General features: G+C 31.5%; 2 protein-coding genes across 2 annotated transcripts; one reads left to right on the forward strand and one right to left on the reverse strand.

Moving 5' to 3' along the window:
• The first annotated feature begins 11,057 nt into the window (after positions 1-11,057).
• LOC109163877 (uncharacterized protein At1g04910) lies at positions 11,058-13,953 on the forward strand. The gene is made up of 5 exons (XM_019312592.1): positions 11,058-11,644; positions 12,068-12,236; positions 12,373-12,462; positions 12,573-12,856; positions 13,464-13,953. Exons 1-5 carry the CDS (start codon positions 11,058-11,060, stop codon positions 13,951-13,953), a joined length of 1,620 nt encoding a protein of 539 aa, XP_019168137.1.
• A 468-nt stretch (positions 13,954-14,421) lies between these two features.
• Positions 14,422-22,379, reverse strand: LOC109163879 (beta-glucosidase 12-like). The gene is made up of 13 exons (XM_019312594.1): positions 22,135-22,379; positions 20,773-20,842; positions 20,623-20,681; positions 19,756-19,831; positions 19,042-19,119; positions 18,673-18,760; positions 18,336-18,594; positions 17,559-17,674; positions 16,801-17,018; positions 16,406-16,437; positions 14,995-15,094; positions 14,759-14,861; positions 14,422-14,605 (listed from the first exon to the last, which is right to left on the reverse strand). Exons 1-13 carry the CDS (start codon positions 22,303-22,305, stop codon positions 14,437-14,439), a joined length of 1,539 nt encoding a protein of 512 aa, XP_019168139.1. The 5' UTR covers positions 22,306-22,379; the 3' UTR covers positions 14,422-14,436.
• Between the last annotated feature and the right edge of the window lie 684 nt (positions 22,380-23,063).

Genomic DNA, 23,063 nt, shown 5'->3' on the forward strand with positions numbered 1-23,063 from the left:
AATAATTTATTTTGTTATCATAGTATTATACCTTTTGTGTATATATATATATATATATATATATATATATATATATATATATATATATATATAAATTGTTGTAGTAATCCAACTATTCATATTTAATTATAATAATGTGATAAAAGATACCAAGCACCTTATACTCAATTGATACTTTCGTAACTCTTATTAAAATAGTCACATAATCAAACCTGGATGATGGGTATTCGCTCTAACAAAGACATCCATACACACCAAAATAATAATAATAATAATAATAATAATAATAATAATAATAATGTGATAAAAGGTTTTTTTTGTGGTGTAAGAGCATTCACAATGGTTGGGGAGAATTGGGAGATAATGTAAGAGTGATTAGGAGAGAGAATGTGGGAAGGGGAGGAAAAAAAAATCAAAATCAAAAATTAAAAAACAAAAAATAAAAATAAAAAAAAGTAAAGGGTCAGGCGCGCCGTTCAGCGCGCCTGACGCGCCGTTCGGCGCGCCTGACGCGCCGTTCGGCGCGCCTGACGCGCCCACGGGCGCGTGCCTTGCACGCGCCCGTGTGGGAGGCTGCTGTGCGCGAAACGCGCACAGCAGCCTCCTTTTTCTTCTCTTTTCTTTTCTTCTTTTTCTGCATTCTTCCCAATTTTGCAGAACAAATATTTTGATAAATAATCTCACCCTACATTTGTTATTATCCCCACCTAAGATAATTCATCTGACATTATCTCCATAATATCCACTGATGTGGATGCTCTAAGGATGGGAGTGGTTAATATCCCAGTAATTGGCCCTACCAAAGACATCCATATACGACAAATAAACTTTGGCCTTCAACAATAGCATTCCGTCGCGGCGGCGAGGAATTGAGATGTCACTATCAGCCATGTTGGCAGGAGTGCCACCGTGTACACCAAACTAGCCAGCTGTAAATGGGAAATTAAAATAAAATAAAGGAAAGGAATATGGCGGGAGCGAAGATGATTGCTTGGGCAACGTAAATAGCAGTGTAAAGTAGATGACAGCTGGCTATAGTCGTGTCAGCGTCATGGAATCCCCTTTATTAGCCAGCTGGCGATATACTACATTGCGCGCAACACGACATTCCTAGGTTTGGGTTGGCACCCTTCTCGACTTGGGGGTAGACATTAGCATGATTTTAGGGATATATTCGATTGGCTAATAATTAGACAACTATATATATATATATATATATATATATATATATATATATATATATATATATATATATATATATATGCATTTATATTAATTATATATTATATAGTATGAGAGTGTTCGGTAAATTTAAATTAGTGAGTTTGACTAGTTGATAGTATTAGCTAATTATAGAAACATGTTTGGTAAATTTACTATTAGTTAATAGCTTATTACATGCAAAATAATTTTTCTTAAAAACATAATCGAAAAAACTGCTTTGAGCAGCTTTGTGAATTTTAGGCCATGTTTGGTAAACGGTTGATAACTGATAGCTATTAGCTGTTAGCTGTTAGCTGATTGGGTTAATTAAAGGATATAACTAGTTGATAACATTAGCTGATTGTAGAAATGTGTTTGGTAAATTAGTTGTCAGCTGATAGCTGTTTGGTATAATTTCTTTTCTCAAAAAGCTAATTGAAAAAGTTGCTTTGAGTAACTTTTTGAATTTTAGCATTTTGGATTACAAAAAGCTAATTAACCAAGTCAAACAACTAATAGTGATCAAATAAGTCAAAATTGACCTATAGGCTAACTATTTTACCAAACAAGGCTATAGTGTTTCAGAGTAATAAGATGTTGCAAAAAAAATTAATTAATTAAACACTTATATTGATTGTTTAACTAACAGCTAATAGTGTTCAAATAAGAATCTCAATCAATTCTAAACACAAGCATCATTGAACGTACAACTCCCTTAGGAAAACGTCTAAATTGAAAATTTACTAAACAATTAAGGGATCCCACACTCATAACATCTTATCATTGATTGATGACCAAATTAAAAGTACAAATCTTCATTATTTGTATTAATTAGGGTCAAATCCTTTGGGTTAGGCGAACTTATTAGCTAGGATGATATGAACTTAATAAACTAAACCATTTGGAAAACATGTATTTGTATTTCACGCTTAAATCGGTTATTTTATTTTATTTTTATTAAAAAAAAACACAATATTTTAGTAAATGTAAACAAAATATTGCCAAACACAACTTTGAATTTATTTACTTTTTCTTAAATTCAAATAGAAGTAAAAACTTTTTGAAAGGAGCTTTAAATTAAGTGGTAGTTTTATTATTTACCATGCAAATATTTTGTGCTTATTTTGATGTATTTGTTGGTGTAATCGTGGCCATCTATCGCAAACGAATTATGAACCCTGTGCCAAATGCAACACGAATAAAAGTAAATTTTAGGTTATATATATATATTTTAATACTACTGACTCTATTACAATGTAGTATCTATTTATACTTTCTCAACCTACACAATGTCTTTGGCTTTTAGGTTATAATTTAGTTTTCAAAAAAGAAAAAGTTTTATAGTTTTTTTTTTTTTTTTGAAAGGAAGTTAGTTATAGTTTAAATGACGTGACTTTGAATTGTGATAATTTCACATGAACCCCTTAGATATATTTATAGTAACACGTGGACCTTCTTTTATTTCAAAATAGCAATTCAATCCCTTACCAAAAAAAAAAAAAAATGATGTACTCATTTATTTTGCAAATTAAAATTTAAAGAAATATCAATTTATAAAATAAAACAAAGGGTATATTGGGGAAAAAACATTGACTAGAAATCCAACTAAAATGATCTGATCTCTTATTACATTAAAAATACAAATATATTCGTTCTCATATTTAGTTTTGTAATCAAGCGAGTTGACGTAAATGAATAGTGCGCATTGGATCAAAGTTAAGGAGGATGCAAGTTGGCATGGATATGTGGGTGGGTGGGTGGGTGGGGTGGGGGGAGAGGATAATGGATGATGTAACGCAGATGATATGGATAGAGATGCTTAATTGAATTAGGGCAATTGTTAAATCAAAGTGCACCATTTGTACGTTTGGGATGTTAAATCAAATAACTATGGAACCAAAGGACGGCTAAGGTTGGTGGAATTCCACAAAATGATGAATAGTTATGTAGGTTAATGTGAAGTAAATGTGTAATTGTTAAAAAGAAGTGGGTGAGAATCAAATTTTAAAGATTCGGGGTTTTTAACAAGGTAAAATTACTAACTTAATTATTTTGGTTGATCAATCAATTGAGTTGTGCCTCAATGACAGTGAATTATTGTGATGTGAGAATCAGATTTTAACATAATAAATGAAATGTCACTGCGCAAAAAAATAACAAAATATATACGAATTTAGCTACGAATTAAATAGTCACATGTTAAATACTTATAAAGTGGGATTCACTTTTAAAAGTGAGAGAGTATTGAATCGATAAGGATAGCCTTACAAGTTGGAAGAATGAAACATTCATAAACTACCCGCATGCGCAGCTCAACTGGTCATAGAGGCGAGTCTCACCAGCGGCAGTGTGGGAGTAACCTCTTGCCTCTGTGGTTCATGTTCAGTTGAGTTACCATGATTTACATCCTCCCAAATGCTCTGTCGGGGTGTGGGGGGCCCGGGTTGGGGTTCAGCCTTTTGGAAGAATGAAACATTCATAACCTACCCGCATGGGCAGATCAACTGGTCATAGAGGCGAGTCTCACCGGCGGCAGTGTGGGAGCAACCTTTAGCCTCTGTGGTTCATGTTCAGTTGAGTTACCATGATTTACATCCTCCCAAATGTTCTGTCGGGGTGTGGATTCAGCCTTTTTGGAAGAATGAAACATTCATAAAATGTTTCAAAATTATTTTTCTAATTATTAAAAACTATTTTTTTTTCTAAAAAACGTAATAAACTTTTAATATTTGTCCATAGTTAAAGAAAAAATATTTATAAATATACATATATAAAATATTTTTATATTTATACTTTTATCACACATTTCATATCATATTTCTTATTTCTCGTTTATCATTTCCGGGTAAATTCACCGGTTATGTGTGTGTGTGTTTTTTTTTTTTTTTTTTGGAATACAAAAATGGGACACTTTTTTGTTGGGATACAAACATACGGAAAACAACACTGAAGGATGCATGTTACTTTTTTCAACATGCATCTAACAGAATGCATTGTTGTCTTTTATATATTTTTTCCAGGAAAAGTACGGCACATTATACGAGAATAATACGATAAATAAATACAGAATTTACCTATTATAAATACCCTAAACCCTAATCAAATACTGATTTAAATTAAATGTAATAAATAATAAATAACTTTGCTATGTAATTAATAAATAATTAATTCTTAAATTTTTTAAAATAAATACTCCGTAATGTTTAATGTAAATAATTTTTTTTAAAATGCCTCTCACATTTATTCATTTGTAGGTATATGTTAAAAGATATAGAAAATAATTACATTACATAAATTAAATTAAATAAATATATAACATTACGTATTACCATAAAAAGTTTAAAATTTAAATGAAAAAAATTATTTTCGTTATTTTCTTCCAAAAGGTTGAACCCTAACTCTAATTGTTTTCGTTAGTTTGAAAGAGTACTTGCTTGCCAAATTAAGGCCTTGAGTCTTTTATATATGTACTTGGTCATCACATCACTACGAATGTGTCTCAAACAAAAGTGACATTTGATCCGAGGGCTTTGTAATTCAGGCAAAGTATTAAACGCTACATCAATCCCGACATGCATATTCGAAATGATACAAACAAAAGTGACATTTGCTAGTTGTTTGAGAAACCAAGTCCAACTGGAACTGTTTTCAGAATCAACAATTTGAGTACGCCAATGAAAATATTTCCATGTTAGTGTTCATTATGACCACTAGTAGGAAATGACCATTGTATTTGCTGTATAAGTGTATACTATCGATATCAGGCTTGAAGGACCAAAATGCATACAAGAATGAGGTTAACAACAATTAACTAACTATTATTATACTTATAAATGATTAAAGAATAATGAATGAGGTTAAAAAGCAAGTATATGTATATTAATACATCTTTTCCATTATTGTTACAATAATATTTTTTTTTGGTAATAATCTATACTATATATAAAAACAAAATTCTGAAATTTTAACTTCCCGCCCAATTCTTAAAAAATCTCTCTTCCCAATAAAATATATTGATTTCTACTTTTCCATTCGTGCAATAATTCTGGGTAAAAATTCTATTCTAAAATTATAAAATAGTGTAATACAATTCCATTTGCACATCTATACTATATATAAAAACAAAATCCTGAAATTTTAACTTCCCGCCCAATTGCTAAAAAATCACTCTTCCCAATAAAATATATTGATTTCTACTTTCCCATTCGTACAATAATTCTGGGTTAAAATTCTATTCTAAAATTATAAAATAGTGTAATACAATTCCCTTTGCACATCTATACTATATATAAAAACAAAATCCTGAAATTTTAACTTCCCGCCCAATTCCTAAAAAATCTCTCTTCCCAATAAAATATATTGATTTCTACTTTTCCATTCGTACAATAATTATGGGTTAAAGTTGTGAAGTGTCAAAAGTTCGGCAAGGCATAACTTTTGACTCGGTTGTCCGTTTTGGACAAATGTTTTTTTGAAATCGCGTATTTTTTCGATATCTATCCACCGCAAACTGCCGTAGGCGATTTGGCCCACCAATTTCTAAAAAAAAAATGCTTTATTAAATAATTTCTAAGAAAAAACTATGAGAACCTTATGTTTTATTAATGAATTTTTAAATTTTTTAATTAAAAAATTGTCCCGTGTATTATTTAATAATCTCTGTTTATAATTGGTCAAATTATTTAATTATAGTAAATTAGGGAATAATTAATGATGGTAATAGAAATCCTAGAAAAATATTATAATTGAAGAATATTTAATTATTGTTATATTATTATTGTGACTTACGGAATACAATACAAGAATATTTAATTATGGTTATATTATTATTGTGTGCCTCACGGCCATTATATACTAACAAAACTTGAAAAGAAATTAATAATGATAATAATAATATAAGTGGTAAAAATAATATCTAAAAGTAATTAAGTGTTAATAATAATAGTAAGAATATTAACGTAAGAATTATAACATAGAACAAATCGTAAAAATTAATAACTTTAGTCTAGGAATAAATTTAGAATTGTCAGGAAAGATAAGCGACCTCTGGTGAAATTAACTCTTTATCGATTTAAATATTCTTAATATATTACAACAATTTCATTCCGTGCATCGCACGGGTGAAAATTACTAGTAGTAGTAGTAGTAGTAGTAGTAATAATAATAATAATAATAATAATAATAATAATAATAATAATAATAATAATAATAATAATAATAAATACTCTCCTACCCATAATACAGTTCTACTTTTTATTTTATAAAATCTCCAAATAATAATATTGATTGAAATTACACTATAAATACTTTTCTAACCGTAATACAATTGTACATGAAACATGCGTCCTTATTTCTGCAAAGTATAATATTAAAATTGTAATAATTTAGAAAAAAATTACAGTATAAATACTTTCCTATCCGTAATACAATTTTACTTATTAGTTTACAGAATCTCCAAATAATAATATTGATTGAAATTACACAATAAATATTTTCCTAACCTTAATACAATTGTACATGAAATATGCAACAATATTTCTACAAATAATAATATTGAAATTGCAATAATTTAGATTAAAATTACAATATAAATATTTCCCCATCCGTAATATAATTCTACCTGCATATTATTTTACATAATCTCCAAATAATAATATTGATTGAAATTACACTATAAATACTTTCATAATCTTAATACAATTGTACATGAACCATGCATCCTAATTTTTACAAATAATAATATTAAAATTGCACTATAAATACTCCCTTAATCGTGAACAATTCTTTCATCGATTATTTTCTGTTCTTCTTTGGTATTTCTCCTATTTTTCTTTATTGTTGACTAATGGAGTCTGTTATCAACACTTCACAGGACAATGTTGAACAATTTAGTTCTCATTAAACATGTTTCTTCCTCTTGCAATAATATTTTTCCACCTTGCTTTTCTTAATAGTTAGTTTCATCTAGGGCATAACACCACTGGAAGCTACATCTTCGTCAATTCCAGAAGTCATTTTGGTTGATGAAAGAACTCCCAGCAGTAGTCTTTAAAGAGACCAAACGTGGAATGTTCATTGTCTTCAAAGGGTCTGAAGAATCCTAAGATCGAACCCAATACATGAGAACCCTGGCCGATTGGTTTTTGATTGACGACAAACAATGTATATTTATGTTCTAGACAATTAAATTTCCTATTTTCACACCATTAGACTGTGATTTTGTTTTTCTTTGTTTAAGTGGACTAAATGCTTAACATATGGTTTATTCTGTTATCCTTTAAATTGCTTTAAATTTTGGCATTGTTGTTAGCTTATATACGTAAGGAAACAGTTTATTTCGTCACTCTTCTTGATTTTCACTGCCTATTTCTGTGTTATAAATCTACATGTTAAGTAACAATATAGTTGACAAGCCAGAAAAACATTACACGTGCATGTCCAGTAAAACAATATAGATACAAAAACGTCAATCTTCATACATGAGATTAAATATTTAGTATAAATAAATGAATATATAAATTTAAGCAAACTAACAAACACTCCAGTTTTAAAATTACAATACATGCATATACTTTCTATCCGTGATGCAATTCTACTTATTATTTTACAGAATTTTCAAATAATAATATTGATTGAAATTAAATTATAAATACTTTCCTAACCTTAATACATTTGTAAATGAAAAATGCATCCTTATTTCTGCAAATAATAATATTGAAATGACAGTACATATACTATTCTATCCATAATACAATACAATTATACTTATTATTTTACAGAATCTCCAAATAATAATATTGATTGAAATTACATTATAAATACTATCCTAACTTTAATACAATTGTACATGAAACATGCATCTTTATTTCTGCAAATAATAATATTGAAATTGTAGTAAATATACTTTCTATCAGTAATACAATTCTACTTATTATTTTACATAATCTCCAAATAATACTATTGATTGAAATTGCACTATAAATACTTTTCTAACCTTAATACATGAGTTCTTTCTAACCTTAATACAATTGTACATGAAACATGCATCTTTATCTATCTATACTGTCATAGGGGTGAAGTTTGGGAAGAATGACCGGGGATCGATCCCAAGTCTCACCAGAGGCAGTGTGGGAATAACCTCTCAAAGTGAGGGGGCTCCCTGTGTGCAGTAAGCCTCTGTGGTTCAGTTGAGTTACCATGATTTACATCCTCTCAGATACTCTGTTGGGCCGGGGTGGGCTTGGTGTTGGGATTCAACATTTTGGGAAGAACTATAAAAATATAATAATTATTATATATGGTAAATAGTAGTTCAATAAATGTGACAACTTTTATATATATTTTTAATTTTTTTTTTTTTTTTTTTTTGGTGAAGAAAGAGAGGCTAAGCCTCAAAATTATCTGATTCTGCGGTTGAGCGCTCCCCAGCATCACGGGCTAGATGAACTGTCAATCCTTCCATAGCATCCGAAAAGACCCAGGTCCCCCAGTCTTTCTCCTGTGCAAGATTGGATTTTTTTTTTAATACTTAAGGTATAAAAGTATAATTGAACAATATTAGTATATTTATCTAATAATTAATATGATAATTAATGAATTAATTACACATACATAAGTATAATAAGTTAATAATTATTATGGTAATTAAATTAATAATTATTATGGTAATTAAGCTAATAATTATCATATAGTATAATTACAATTAAACATGGGTCATTGAATTATTACAATAATTATATATATATATATATATATATATATATATATATATATATATATATATATATATATTTTATAAGGAAAATGACACTTTTTCCCCTGAATTATATGTTAATAGCATATTTTTCCCTTGAATTATTTATGTAAGCACATTAGTCCGCTAAATTAGCTGATTGTAGAAATGTGTTTGATAAATTAGCTGTTAGCTGATAGCTGTTTGATATAATTTCTTTTCTAAAAAAACTAATTAAAAAAGCTACTTTGAGTAGTTTTTTTTTTTTTTTTTTTTTTTTTTTAAATTTTAGCATTTTGGAGTTACAAAAATTTAATTAACCAAACATTTGTATTGATTTTTTAACCAAGTCAAAGAACTAACGGTGGTCAAATAAACCAAAATTGATATATAGGCTAACTATAGGGTGTTGCTATTGTACCACCCTCTAGTTAAAATTAGGTATAAAGTATATTGAAATTGTAAAAATTACAAAAAATTCAACAATCTATAGGTGGTGTAAATAGTCATAGGGCTATTCATATTACTATTTGCAGCACCTTGGTCAAACGTCATTTACGAGGTGTAATTAATAATTTTTTAATTTAAAATTTAATTAATTAAAATATTAAAAAAAGAAAAAATAAAAAAAATAAAAAAACAAGAACACGTCACCTTCTCTGGTGAGAAGGCGAGGGGCTGCCTTCTCATCGGAGAAGGTAACCTGGGATAGCCCCTCGCCTTCTCGGGTTTTAGTTTTTTTTTTTAATTAATATTTTGATTGTTAAATAAAATAAATTATAAATATTAATATTTGACTACATTTAATGAAGGTGGTATAAATAATATTTTTCTATTTGTAACACCTATAAAACTAGTACACCTATTAAATAGGTGATGTAAATAACAAATAAAGTGGTGTAAATTGAATTTCCTTTTACGAAACAGGACCTTCATAAAAGACAATTAAAACAATTTATAATTCCAACGCTTCCAACCAACATATGTACTGTTTGTCTGCGGGTGTAATTCTCATTTCTCAATTTCTCATCGTTTCTTTTGAGGTTTGACAAAGTCATCATCTCATTTGGTGTGTTTCTCAAGATTCTACCATTTGAAGAAGAGTATTGCTATTTATCCTTAAAAAAAATTTCCATATTATTTTCTCTCTTGATATTATTTAATTGATTACTTTAATTTTTATTTTTTTATTAATGAAGTATTTGGTTAAATGTAATTTGAATTTCTTTCCTACTTTATTCTAAGACAAGACAAATTACCGTGTTCGGTCGAAGAGAAATTGAAATTTCACAGAATTACAATTTTTTTATTTTATTGAATTACAATTCATAGGTATCCTTATAAATTACAATTCAATGGTTATGAGAAAGGTAAAAAAGGAAGAAATAACAAAACTATCATGGGTTATTATTATTATTATTATTATTACACAAGAACATTTTAATCTTTATATCACTTCTTTTTTTCTCATTTTCAATAATTCGATTCCATCATACCAAATAATGTAATTTGAATTTCCATTTTATTCTCAACTCATTTTTTTCCAATCAAATTACAATTCTTTTTCTCTCTAATTCTTTCTTTTCAACTAAACACCTGGTAAAAGTTAGTGGGGTAGCCAATTATGATGCCCAATAATTACATATCATGCTATGGAGGGGATTTAAGAGTGGGAAAATTAGGAAGGATAAGAAGAGTTTTTTTTTTTTTTTTTAAAAAAAAATTGAAGGGCAAAACCGTCATACCAGCACACAAATTAGGTAAGTTTCCAATTTAAATTCTTCAAGTTCGCAGTCTTCGCACTTACGTATCCAACATGAAACTAAACAAATAATGCTGAAAATTATAAATAAATAAAATATATATAAATAGACAGCCCACTACTTTGAACGCAAAGAAGAAGAAGAACATTCATTGCCTCTTCACACACACAATTTCTGACTCCAACACCCAACGCGGATTCATCATCGTATTTCGCGTCTCCTCCCTTCTATCTCTCCACCATTTTCTCCCACTTCAAGCAATCCCACAAGCCTCAAAAGCAAGAAAAATCTCGATTTACAGCAGAAAGCTCCAGTCTTTAAAATCAAGAATCCCTGTTTTGTTCATCTTCTTCATAAAGATGGCCGTGTCAAAGAAGAAGCAACAATCCTACATTTCAGTGGCGTCGGATATGGTCAACGCTCCACTCCAAGCCCTGGTGCTTCTCTCCCCCAAGAAGAGGCAGAGCCCCTCCTCCTCATTTGCTACAAAGCTGAGATTTTTGCTGAGAAATCCCAGGTTTTGGGTTTTGTTTCTGCTCCTATTTGGTCTCTTTGGAACTCTAAAGCTGTGGTTCAATTTCGACACCTTGTTGCCTTTCTCCCCATACCCGTGTTTGGGTCTCCAAGAAAAGGCCGATTTTTCCAATGGGTATATGGGTTCTGCGCTGGGGAGTGGTGGGGATGGGGAAGAGGTGAACGAGAAGAGCGAGTTTTGGAAGCAGCCAGATGGGCTGGGGTATAGGGCGTGTTTGGATTTCAGTGAGCAGTATAGGAAAGATAGTGGGAATATTGTGAAAGAGAGGAGCAAGTATCTGATGGTGGTGGTTTCTGGTGGAATGAATCAACAGAGGAATCAGATTGTGGATGCTGTGGTGATTGCAAGGATTCTTGGTGCTACTCTGGTTGTTCCCATCTTGCAAGTTAATGTCATTTGGGGTGATGAAAGGTCTGTCATTTCCCTTCACTTTAATTTCCACCTCTAAAGCTTCAATCTTTATTCTCATTCAATCTGAATAGAACCTAAATTTTTGTTCTTGGTAATTCTTCTTTAGCTAGCCCTTTCTATGAGTGTTTGGATCAAGAGCTATAGCTAGTAGCGAAGACACAACTTTATTTTATTATAGACCGCCAACACATCTTCAAGACGTTGGGTGTTGGACTTCTTTTTAAGCAGCCTTTTACCGACCTCTGTCCAACAATCCCTTAGTCACGTGCTAGACTTGGCCTTTACGGGCCCTCTGTCCAACATGGGCAAACTTGATTATTGGGAAGAATGTAATTATTCAGTTTAGTAGATGACTTGTGTGAAGATTTTGATTATGGTTTCTTGAGAGAGGAGATTAAGGTTTGGTTGTGTTTGAGTTTGCAGTGAATTTTCGGATATATTTGACTTGGATCACTTCAAGAAAGCTCTGGAGAATGATGTGAGAGTCATTTCTTCGCTTCCATCAACACATGTAATGACCAGACCAGTGGAAGAGAAACGGACTCCACTCCATGCTTCCCCTGAATGGATTCGCTCACATTATTCCAAACGGGTAATAACAACTTATATTGTTCATATGACTGTGTGTTCCTTAAAACTATGGTCTTTTTGTGTTTAGTGAATAGCTATTTCAGTGTGTCCAAATGGCATGGATATCGTTTTATTTATACGGTTTCGTTTGTTTGCAGCTTAGGAGGGAGGGTGTGCTTCTACTGCGCGGTCTGGATTCGAGGCTCTCCAAGGACCTTCCTTCTGATCTTCAAAAGCTTCGATGCAAGGTAATTTTATTTTAGTTATCTTGCTTTTATCAGTTGATCTTCAAAAGTTACCCGTAGTATCTATACTTGAAGTGTTCATCTTCTCATTGGAAATTCGGGAAAACTTGTAGGTGGCTTTCCATGCCTTGAGATTTGCCCCGTCTATCTTAGAATTGGGCAACAAGCTTACGGAGAGGATGAGGAGCAAGGGGCCGTATCTTGCCCTCCATCTGCGGATGGAGAAGGATGTGTGGGTAAGGACGGGGTGCCTTCCGGGTTTAAGTCGGGAGTATGATGAGATGATAAACAAAGAGAGGAAGCTGAGACCCGAGCTGTTAACATCGCGATCAAACATGACCTACCATGAAAGAAAGCTAGCTGGTTTCTGCCCCTTAAATGCATTGGAGGTCACTCGGTATGCTTTCTCTTTAAATATATTGGCCCTGTTTGGTAAAATGGCTGTTAGCTGATAGTTGTTAACTGTTAGCTGATTGTGTTAATTAGAGGGTATAAATAGTTGATAACATTAGCTGATTGTAGAAAAGTGTTTGGTAAATTAGCTATTAGCTGATATCTGTTTGGTATAATTTCTTTTCTCAAAAGCTAATTGAAAAAGTTGCTTGGAGTAGCTTTTTGAATTTTAGCCTTTTGGAGTTGCAAAAAGCTAATTAACCAAACATTTATATTGATATTTTAACTAAATCAAACAATTAATAGTGGTCAAATAAGTAAAAATTGGCCTATAGGCCAATTTTTTACCAAACATGGCCATTATTTCTACTTCATTGATTCCTCGTATTACCATATCATTTATTACTATCATAATCTCGAACCAGTAGCTTGGATAATTGTGAAGTGTGGTTCATAATAAATGAATTAATAAATATGATTATAGCTTACCACCTCCTACCTCTGCAAGGTTCATAAAAGATCCTTAATACCTAGAAAAATTAATCTTAAATGCATTGGAGGTCACTTGGTAGTGTTATGGAGGAGTGACGTTTTTTGTATATTGTGTTTAGGTTGCTTAAAGCTTTGGGAGCTCCCAAGAGTGCTAGGATCTATTGGGCGGGAGGGATTCCATTGGGCGGGAAAGAAGCTCTGCAGCCATTGATCAAAGAATTCCCGCATTTCTACAACAAGGAAGACCTCGCCTTGCCAGGGGAGCTCGAGGCGTTTGCAAAGAAAGCGTCCATTATGGCTGCTATCGACTATATCGTTTCTGAGAACAGCGATGTCTTCATGCCATCGCACGGTGGGAACATGGGCCACGCTCTTCAGGGACACAGGGCATATGCAGGCCATAAAAAGACTATAACTCCGAACAAAAGACAGATGATCCCGCACTTCATGAACGCATCGCTCTCTGAATCGGACTTCAACAGGATCATATCGTACTTGCATCGAGATTCCTTGGGTCAGCCAGAGCTCAGGAAACCGGGAAGGGATATCACCAAGTATCCTGTACCCGATTGTATGTGCAACAGCAACACAGGTCATTCTTCTGTCTAGAAATCTCATTCAACTTCTAAATCCCGCCCGTTAGCCCCTATGAATTAGCAATCTCGAGATTTCAAGCACACATAAACCCGATTGGAATGAGCATGGGGATAGACACGATTATTTGGCAGAGGTTATAATCTGTAGGAAACACAGGCCTAATATGGTTTCATTTTTTGGTTATTTTCTTCAATTCTTTGTATATGTAGCCCTTAGAAGGAGTAGAGAAGGCAAAATATGATCATTGTATAGGAAATTAAATTAAATGCCGACTTTATTATTATTCAATTCATTCTTTATACTTGTATCAGTTGTATGTAATCAATTAGCAATAGCAGATTTATATATGTGAATAATAGTATGAATTTTGAAGGTCCTTTTACATGCATTGTCTCAATCTGCAATCATTCAATTCATTAGAACATTAATAATTCAACATTATTGGAAAGTAAACAAATATAGCAGAATTGAAGAGATTGGAAGTCTTAAGAAGTTTTATTTGAGAAGGAATTTCTTGAACCAAAGAGCAGAATGCTTGGGATATCTCTTGAGGTTGTCCTTATAGTTTATGTAGTTGATCCCAAACCTTTGGGTGTATCCTGATATCCATTCAAAATTATCCAAAAATGACCATGCAAAGAACCCCTTCACATTTGCTCCATCCCTGTAATATCAAAGGGGAAAAAATTTACTTAAAAGTAAATTTATAATTATAAAATTGACTCCGTATTTTTTTCATTAAAACGTTCAACCATTGATGAATACATGTAATAGCCAAATGGTTCAGTGATGCCTACTTGTAAAGATATGAACTTACTTAAGAGCTGCCTTTATGGCCAAGAGATGGCTGTGGTAGAAATGGACCCTGAGAGTGTCATTAACCCCTTGTGGAACTTCAGTGATATTGGCATCACTCATACCTAAAAATATTCCCAAAAAAATTTATTGATTGAAACAAAATACGGAGTAATAAATTTAATATAGATTTAAATTATTGAAATAAATCTGAAATGAAGTATGAGTTTACCATTTTAAGAGCAACATTGTTCTTACCGTTCTCTGTAATGTAAATCGCTGAATTGTTATAATTTTTCTTAACGTAAAGGATCAACTTTGTAAGACCTTTAGGAACAATATTGAGTCCACTTCCCGTCTGCACAATATACCATACAAATGTTAAAATAGTTTTTTTTTTTTTTACTAGAATTTTTAAATCTAATGAGACTTTATCTACTAATACATAATAAATTTTAAAAATGGCCAAATAGGCTATTGAATTTACACGAATATGCAATTAGGCTCATAAATTTTACACGAAAATGAAACTAGACTCATGAACTTTAAAACAGCGCAATAAAACACTTGAACTTGTCATTTTGACAATTTCGACGACTAAAAAATTCCAGCGACTGTTTGACTTGAAAAAGAAATTTCGACACGTACGTTCGCCAGTCACCTTCTCGAAGAGAAGATGACCAGACAGGTCTCCTTCTCCACCGGAGAAGATCATTGGCTGATCATCTTCTCCGGTGGAGAAGTCCATCGACAATTGTTTTTTTTTTTTTTTTCCTTTTAACAGATAGTGAACAATGGCCAGCGACGATGATCAATGGTGATAATATATATAGACATGCGATTATAACAAATAAGTTTTATTCCATTAGATTTTAATTAAATATTACAATAATTATATTTAGTAATTTATCATATACAAAATTATTTTAATATAATATAAATTCTATAACTATATATATTTTTTTAAAATTATATACTATTATATTAAAAAAACATTTAAACTTTGAGTATTAATATTGAACATATATTTTTATGCATTGCGCATATCCAATACAACTATAAATAAATAAGAGTAAATACCCAAAATGGTCCCTCGACTATAGCTAAATTCACAAATTGGTCCTTGACTTTCAATTTTAACCAATTAAGTCCTTAACTTTGTAATTTTAACACGATTTGGTTCTCCGTCTATTTGACCATTTGTTGACTGTAATTTTTGAGGATATATATGTAATTTCATGGTCCATCGTCGATTTTTTAAGGTTCCGGTTGCATTTTCAGACCGCACTGTTACATTTGAATCCACCGCCGAAAGCAATCTACCAAATCCTGTCGCCTTTCTTCATCCTCCCTTTGAATTCAATGTAGTTGAGTTCGTACCAGAGTGAAGAAGACAACGTGTTTCCGAACCGGTGCAACGTCATCCTGGAGGCCTCCATGTGCTCTGGTGAGAGCTGCGGGTTCTTCTGGAGATCGTCGATGAAGGCGCGGGCGCGGGCGTTAATGCAGAAGTGTTCGAAGGACCAAATCATGTTAAAATTGCAAAATTAAGGACTTAATTGGTTAAAATTAAAAGTCAAAGACCAATTTGTGAATTTAGCTATAGTTGAGGGACCATTTTGAGTATTTACTCAATAAATAATTGCCATACTATTAGACAAGTACGTACCGGTGCACCAATGAGTTTTCCATTCCTCTCATCTGCAAAAGGACAAATTAAAATAAAAATACAACATAAAATAAAGAATTTATTTTTTAGAACATGACTAATAGTGGTGTTTTTTTTTTTTTTTTTTTTTTTTTTTTTAAGAAAAAGAGAGAGTAAGGTGATTGAAGAGAGCAGAGGGAGGGGTTCTTGTGCAAGAATTCAATTGTTCAGAGAAAAAAAGAAAGAAATTCATGTAGTTAAGAATTATGCAAGATGCTTAACAGGTTCACACGCCCGTTGAGTAATTAGAGTGGTTGTTAAACTAACCATCACTTTTATTTATTTTTTAATTATTATTATTAATTTTAATTTTTAATTTCATTAAATAAATTGAAGCTAAGATGCATAGTGCTTACTTGTTAGATTGGCTCTCGAGTCCGTGGAATAACTAAGGTGAACCCTTCTAGGGGAAGGAATGTTGGCTGCATAACGGGAAGTATAATAATTTAATCCCAAGAAATCAAAGGACCCTTTCACCATCTTTGCTTCCTCTGATGTGAATTCTGGCAGCCGACTTCCCACAATTGTGCGCATGCTTTTTGGATACTCACCTCTTGCTAATGGATCCATGAACCTGCATGTTCACCCTCAATTTGCTTAAATTCATACTAGATAATTATTACAAATAAAAAGGGATGCTTGGTAAATAGCTGTTAGTTGATTAGATTAGTGGGTTTGATTAGTTGATATTAGTGATTGTAGAAATATGTTTGGTAAATTAGCTGTTAGTTGATAGCTGATTACATATAAAATAACTTTTTTTATAAAAAATTTGTTTTGAGCAGTTTTTTGAATTTTAGTGTTTTGGAACAATAAGCTGTTACAAAAAGCTAATTAATCAAACGCTTATATTCGTTGTTTAACCAAGTCAAGCATCTAATAGTGTTTAAATAAGTCAAAATTGACTGATAAACTAACTATGTTACTATACAGAGCCAAACAATTTGTCAAATTTTATGATTATGAAAGCGTTTCCTGAAATTAAGCCAACGGTGAATTAAATAGTTATTAATTTTTATTAGACCACATTACCACAATGAGTGGGTCCTAATTAAACATTTAATTACTACCCAGAAATTAGGATTATGAAAATTGTAGTATAGGAATGAATTACCATCCAAACGTGAAGTCAAGTGCTCGTTGAGCTGCTTCTGCATCTGAGGCTGTTTTGGAGTATGGCACGAACCAATGAGATACAAGCACTATTCCTATATCACCTTTCTGTGTCACCTGCACGCCATTATACCAATCAACACAAATTAAACAAGATTTTATCTATTCCAAAATTATTATATATATGGAAAAAAAATTATTTTTTTTAGCACTTCAATTATTTCCTATTAGTTCATGGTGTATCATTTATTTTCTGATTGACGAGAAAAATCTGCAGCCACTACCTGATGTTTGTGCATTAGATAAACCTTGTACAAACAGAAAAATCAATCTAAATTGTTCATAACTGACTAGGTCAAACCAAGAAGCCCAATAAACTGCTCCTACCAAGAATTGAACTAGTAACCTTGCAGTTACCAAGTCAACAGTCTGACCAACTTGGGTTTGGATTTGTCCCAATTTGAGGGGTATATTGTAACCACAAAAAGTGAGAAACTAAAGTAACTAGTAGAGAATAATCAAAAGAATAAAAATGCAATTTTGGGTACATATTGTTGAGCATATAACTATTAATGTGCAATCCAACTATAAGTTTAGGCTTTTAGTTGAGATGGAGCACATGCTTCAATTTGGTATTAGAGCCAGATCTTCCGCACACGTTAAGGGGCATGTTGAACATATAACTATAGCTTAATTAGGCTTTTAGTTGAGAAGGGCACATGCTTCAATTCATATAACATAAACAAAATGGTGTAGTATGTAACAAATTAAAATTTACTTTGTATTTTTGGGTGTATAGTTGAGCTGCAGCAGCATGGGCAAGAAGAAGGTGGTGGGCAACTATATAAGGCTCAGTTGCAGAGTTTCCCCGAGTAGGGCACCCTTCGTCCATCCATGAAGAGCACCGCCCCGGAGCAAACAGGCCTCTGTCATAGCCTGCTGCGGCAAAAGACCGCGGTTCGTTTAAGGTAACCCACACCTTCACTCTATCCCCAAATTCTTTGAAACAAACCTCTGCATAATCCTTAAAATCCTCTCTGCATCCAATTTTATTGCAAGTTAAGTGAGACTATTTTTTTTGCTTATCAAAGAGTGAGGATATATAATTTGCTTACACAATTTTAGGGCTTAGAAAGCCAAGATATTCTTCTTCCAGTGCCTGGGGAAGATCCCAATGAAAGAGGGTGACTACAGGCTTTATACCTGTTCATAATATATAGTATTAGGCTTATAACAATATAATGTCAAATTAATCATTTTCAAAAATCAAAGGAAAACAAATGCAAAAAGAAATATAATATAATGATTCGATGAATTATGCTTGACTAATCGCGAACTTAACTCTATATCAACTTATTCAGCGTTTTCATGTATTTACATGCATACATATATGGAGAAATAAAAATATTAATGAAAGAGTTAACTCTAATATAATTGGTTTAATATGAATTATTCAAATTATAACTCAATATATAATCACTAACCTTTAACTAGCAACTCGTTTATGAGATTGTTATAGAACGTAATACCCTCTTTGTTGATCCCTTTGCTCAACTTCCCATCTACCAGCAAAAAGATGTAATTAAAAAGAAACAAAGAAAGAAAGGTTAAGGTAGTAAATATCATGCGAATAGCTATCAGTGAGGGAATCCTCATTTTTGATTGCTTATATATATATATATATATATATATATATATATATATATATATATATATATATATATATATATATATATATATATATAGAATAAAGTTCAAATGCGGGGTCTTCCCGTGCGGCGGTGCGGCGGAATTCCAGAATACACTAACAGTGTTAACAATATGCACCAACAGTGTAATAAAAACACACCCCAATGAAATGCAATAAAACATCACAAAATACACAACAGACTCAAAAAAATACACCATATAACTCACCACCCCCAATGGTGTATTTCCGAACAGTGTATGGTGTTTTTACTCATACCTAATGGTGTGTGTTTGGTGATGCGGGGCTCTGTTTACTCTGTTTTGTGTGGTGTATTTTCCTAACGTTGATGGTGCATATTTGTTGAACTATTGGTGTTGCCACACCATAAGAAATCGCCGCACCATAAGACACTACAGCACCTGAACTCGCATATATATATATACACAAAGTATGGTCCACACAAATAACAAAAATTAAATTATGTGAATCATTATATTGATTGTCATACATGGTAAAATTCGAGACCATGAGATAGAAAACCTGAAACCATCCAACCCTTCATCTTTCATTAGTTTTATGTCTTCCTGCACAACATATATATACACTATATAAGTCACTGACAGAGCAATTAAATATAATACACTAGTTTTCAATATATATATATATATATATATATATATATATATATATATATATATATATATATAGTACACTAAATAATATCTATGTTTAAATGATGAATAAGGGTGTCTTTGCTTCCACACTCGTGAATTGGAATCGGAATGAGAATCAAATACGAGCTAAGATAATAGTAATGGGTTTAGTAAAAGTATTTTACATGTTTGGTAATAAGTTGTAATTAAAATGATTACTAATATTGATGTTTGATAATATATGATTCTATAATGGGAATAAAGATTTTAAAAATATAAAAATAAAAAATTAAGATAATTGATCATTAACATAATGACACATCCAAAACATCGAATAAACAAAAAAAATCAAAACAAAAATCTAATAGTACTAATCCAAACTTAAAAATCAAATTATCAATAAGTTAGAATGATACTCGATCCCTTTTTAATTAAAGAAAGATATTTTCAATTGAAGAAGTAATCAAATTACATAGTTTTGTTTTACAAAGTTGTCAACCAAACACTATTTTGATTTGCATTCTTGATATGTAAACCTAAAAACCAAAAACACCCTAAATTTATTAATTACAATTTACAAAGTTGTCAACCAAACACTATTTTGATTTGCATTCTTGATATGTAAACTTAAAAACCAAAAACACCCTAAGTTTATTAATTACAACAATTAAGCCAATTAAATCTTAAATATTTACGACTAACAATCAACCTATTCTCAATACCTTGTAACGATGATAGAAATCAACAGCCACATCACCATTTTTGTGGTCTAAAATTCTTTCTGCATAAATATAACACAATGTTTTGGCAAAGTTATATGACACACAATGATATCAAACTAATGAAAAATGAATGGAATGAAAGAGACCGACCAGAATGTTTGTGTGTGTAGGTATCCCATATACTCGGACCTCTTCCACCCACTCTTGCTGCTCCTTCATACTACAATTCCAACATTAACAACTCAAAGAAAATTAAATTATGATACATTGTATTCGATTTACACAAACATTGAGATCTTGAAAAGTTCTCTCCGATATCTTTCTTCAAACCAACGGGTGAACATTAATCATTTAATCACAGGGTCGAAATTTGGCCCACACCCAAGAATTAACTACAAATTACTTTGGTTATCTGGGTATCATATAATTTTTAAAATCAATTGGTGATAAGTAGATGAATATTAACTATGAGTAAATATCACTTTTTGGTCCCTTGACTATCATAGTTGAAGCACTTTTATTCCTTTTTTTTTTTTTTTTTTTTTTTTTTTTTTAAAGTACATGACTTTCTAACTAGTATCAATTTTGATCATTCGGTCCAATTTTCCGGCCACATGTTACCGGAATTTCAACCGGAAAAATAATATGTTATAATTAGAAGGATATTTTGGCCATTTCAAATTTATTTCACTTTCCTCTTTTATTAACCCACTCCATATATCCACAGCCTCCGTTTGTGAGAAATAGAAACGGAGAGATGAGGAAGAAAAGGGAAGAAGAGAAAAAAAAGGAAAATAAAATAAATTTGAAAGGATCAAAATACCCTTCTAATTATAATATATTATTTTTCCGGTTGGAATTTTGGTAATATGTGACCGGAAAATTAGACCGGAGGACCAAAAGTGATACTAGTTAGAAAGTCATGCACCTAATTTGAAAAAATAGAAAATTTGAATTTTGGTCATATGACTATAGTGGCTTTGTTAATTTCAACACTTGACTTTCAGAAGTGTCAATTTAGTACCTTGACTATACAATTTTTATCAATTTTGGTCACTCCGGTTAAATTGCCAGCCAAATTTCGCCGGAAAATTTAACAGTTAAAATAATGAGGGTATTTTAGTCATTTTACATCTCTTCAATCATTTTCCCCATTATTGTAACTGTTAAAATTTTCTGGCGAAATTTGGCCGGCAATTTGACCGGAGTGACCAAAATTGATAAAAATTGCATAGTCAAGGTACTAAATTGACACTTTTGAAAGTCAGGTGCTGAAATTAACAAAGCCCCTATAGTCATATGACCAAAATTGAAATTTTCTCTTTGAAAAAAACAATAGTCAATAACCAAAAGTGCTTCATCTATGATAGTCAAGGGACCAAAAGTGATATTTAATCTATTAACTATTTAATCACAACACCACGTCTCGACTTGAACAGGGGTTGAACTCAGCCGACCCGGTAGAAAAGATTAAAATTAAAAGATAGATAGATGGAGAAGAAAAAGACGAACCTGATAGGCAGAGGAAGATGTTCCAAATATGAAATGAGGAGGAAAAGAGGTGCGGTTAAATGGAAGAGTTGCATCACCTACTACTTTCATCTCATGCCAACCCAACAAGTTGCTCAAAACTATTACTATCATCATCAGGAGATTCACTATGAATGAATCTTTGGCCGCCATGCCCAACTGCTATTAAGCTTTCTAATTCTATTCCCAAAACTTAATCAACAGTCAATATGCCCATACGCACACTTATACTTAGAGAGACTGTTATATATATAAAATCCAATCTTGTTAAGTATTAATTGGAATAAAAATTATGTTGCCAGTATAGATTGCATGAATAGATATACATTTTACCTCTTACGTTTATTTTCAAAATTTACACCTTTATCTTTTTGAAAATTACTCAAATATCTTAACACCTGTAACAAAAATTAAAGAATAGTTATCAATTTAATGCAATACTTTTTCCTTTTTGGTTAACGATTAGAATGGTCATCAATTTTTTCTCAAAAAAAAAAAAAAAAAAAGAATGGTCATCAATTTAATGCATTAATTTTTTCCTTTTACATTAATGACTTCTAATGAGAAAAAATAATCTCCACAATTGATAGTTGTAATAGTATATTTACATTCAAAAGAAGATATTTTTCACTTTAGTCCCATGACGATTTGATCATTTCTACATTAGGTCCCCAACTAATACTTTTTTTTTTTTTTAAATTTTTTTATTTGGTCTCACAACTTTTAATATATTGTCACATTTGATCCTACGACTTTTAAAACATTGTCACATTTAGGTTTTCACCCTATTTTCAGTCACCTGTGATCAAATTTGTATCTCTATGTAGGCGAACATGAGTTCATAATACTCAAGTAGTGACTTATCTTTAAGGACGAAATTGTCATTTTCTATGACATTTTTCAACTAAAAA

This window comes from Ipomoea nil, unplaced genomic scaffold (genome assembly GCF_001879475.1).
Source record: "Ipomoea nil cultivar Tokyo-kokei standard unplaced genomic scaffold, Asagao_1.1 scaffold3047, whole genome shotgun sequence".
NCBI lineage: Eukaryota > Viridiplantae > Streptophyta > Magnoliopsida > Solanales > Convolvulaceae > Ipomoea > Ipomoea nil.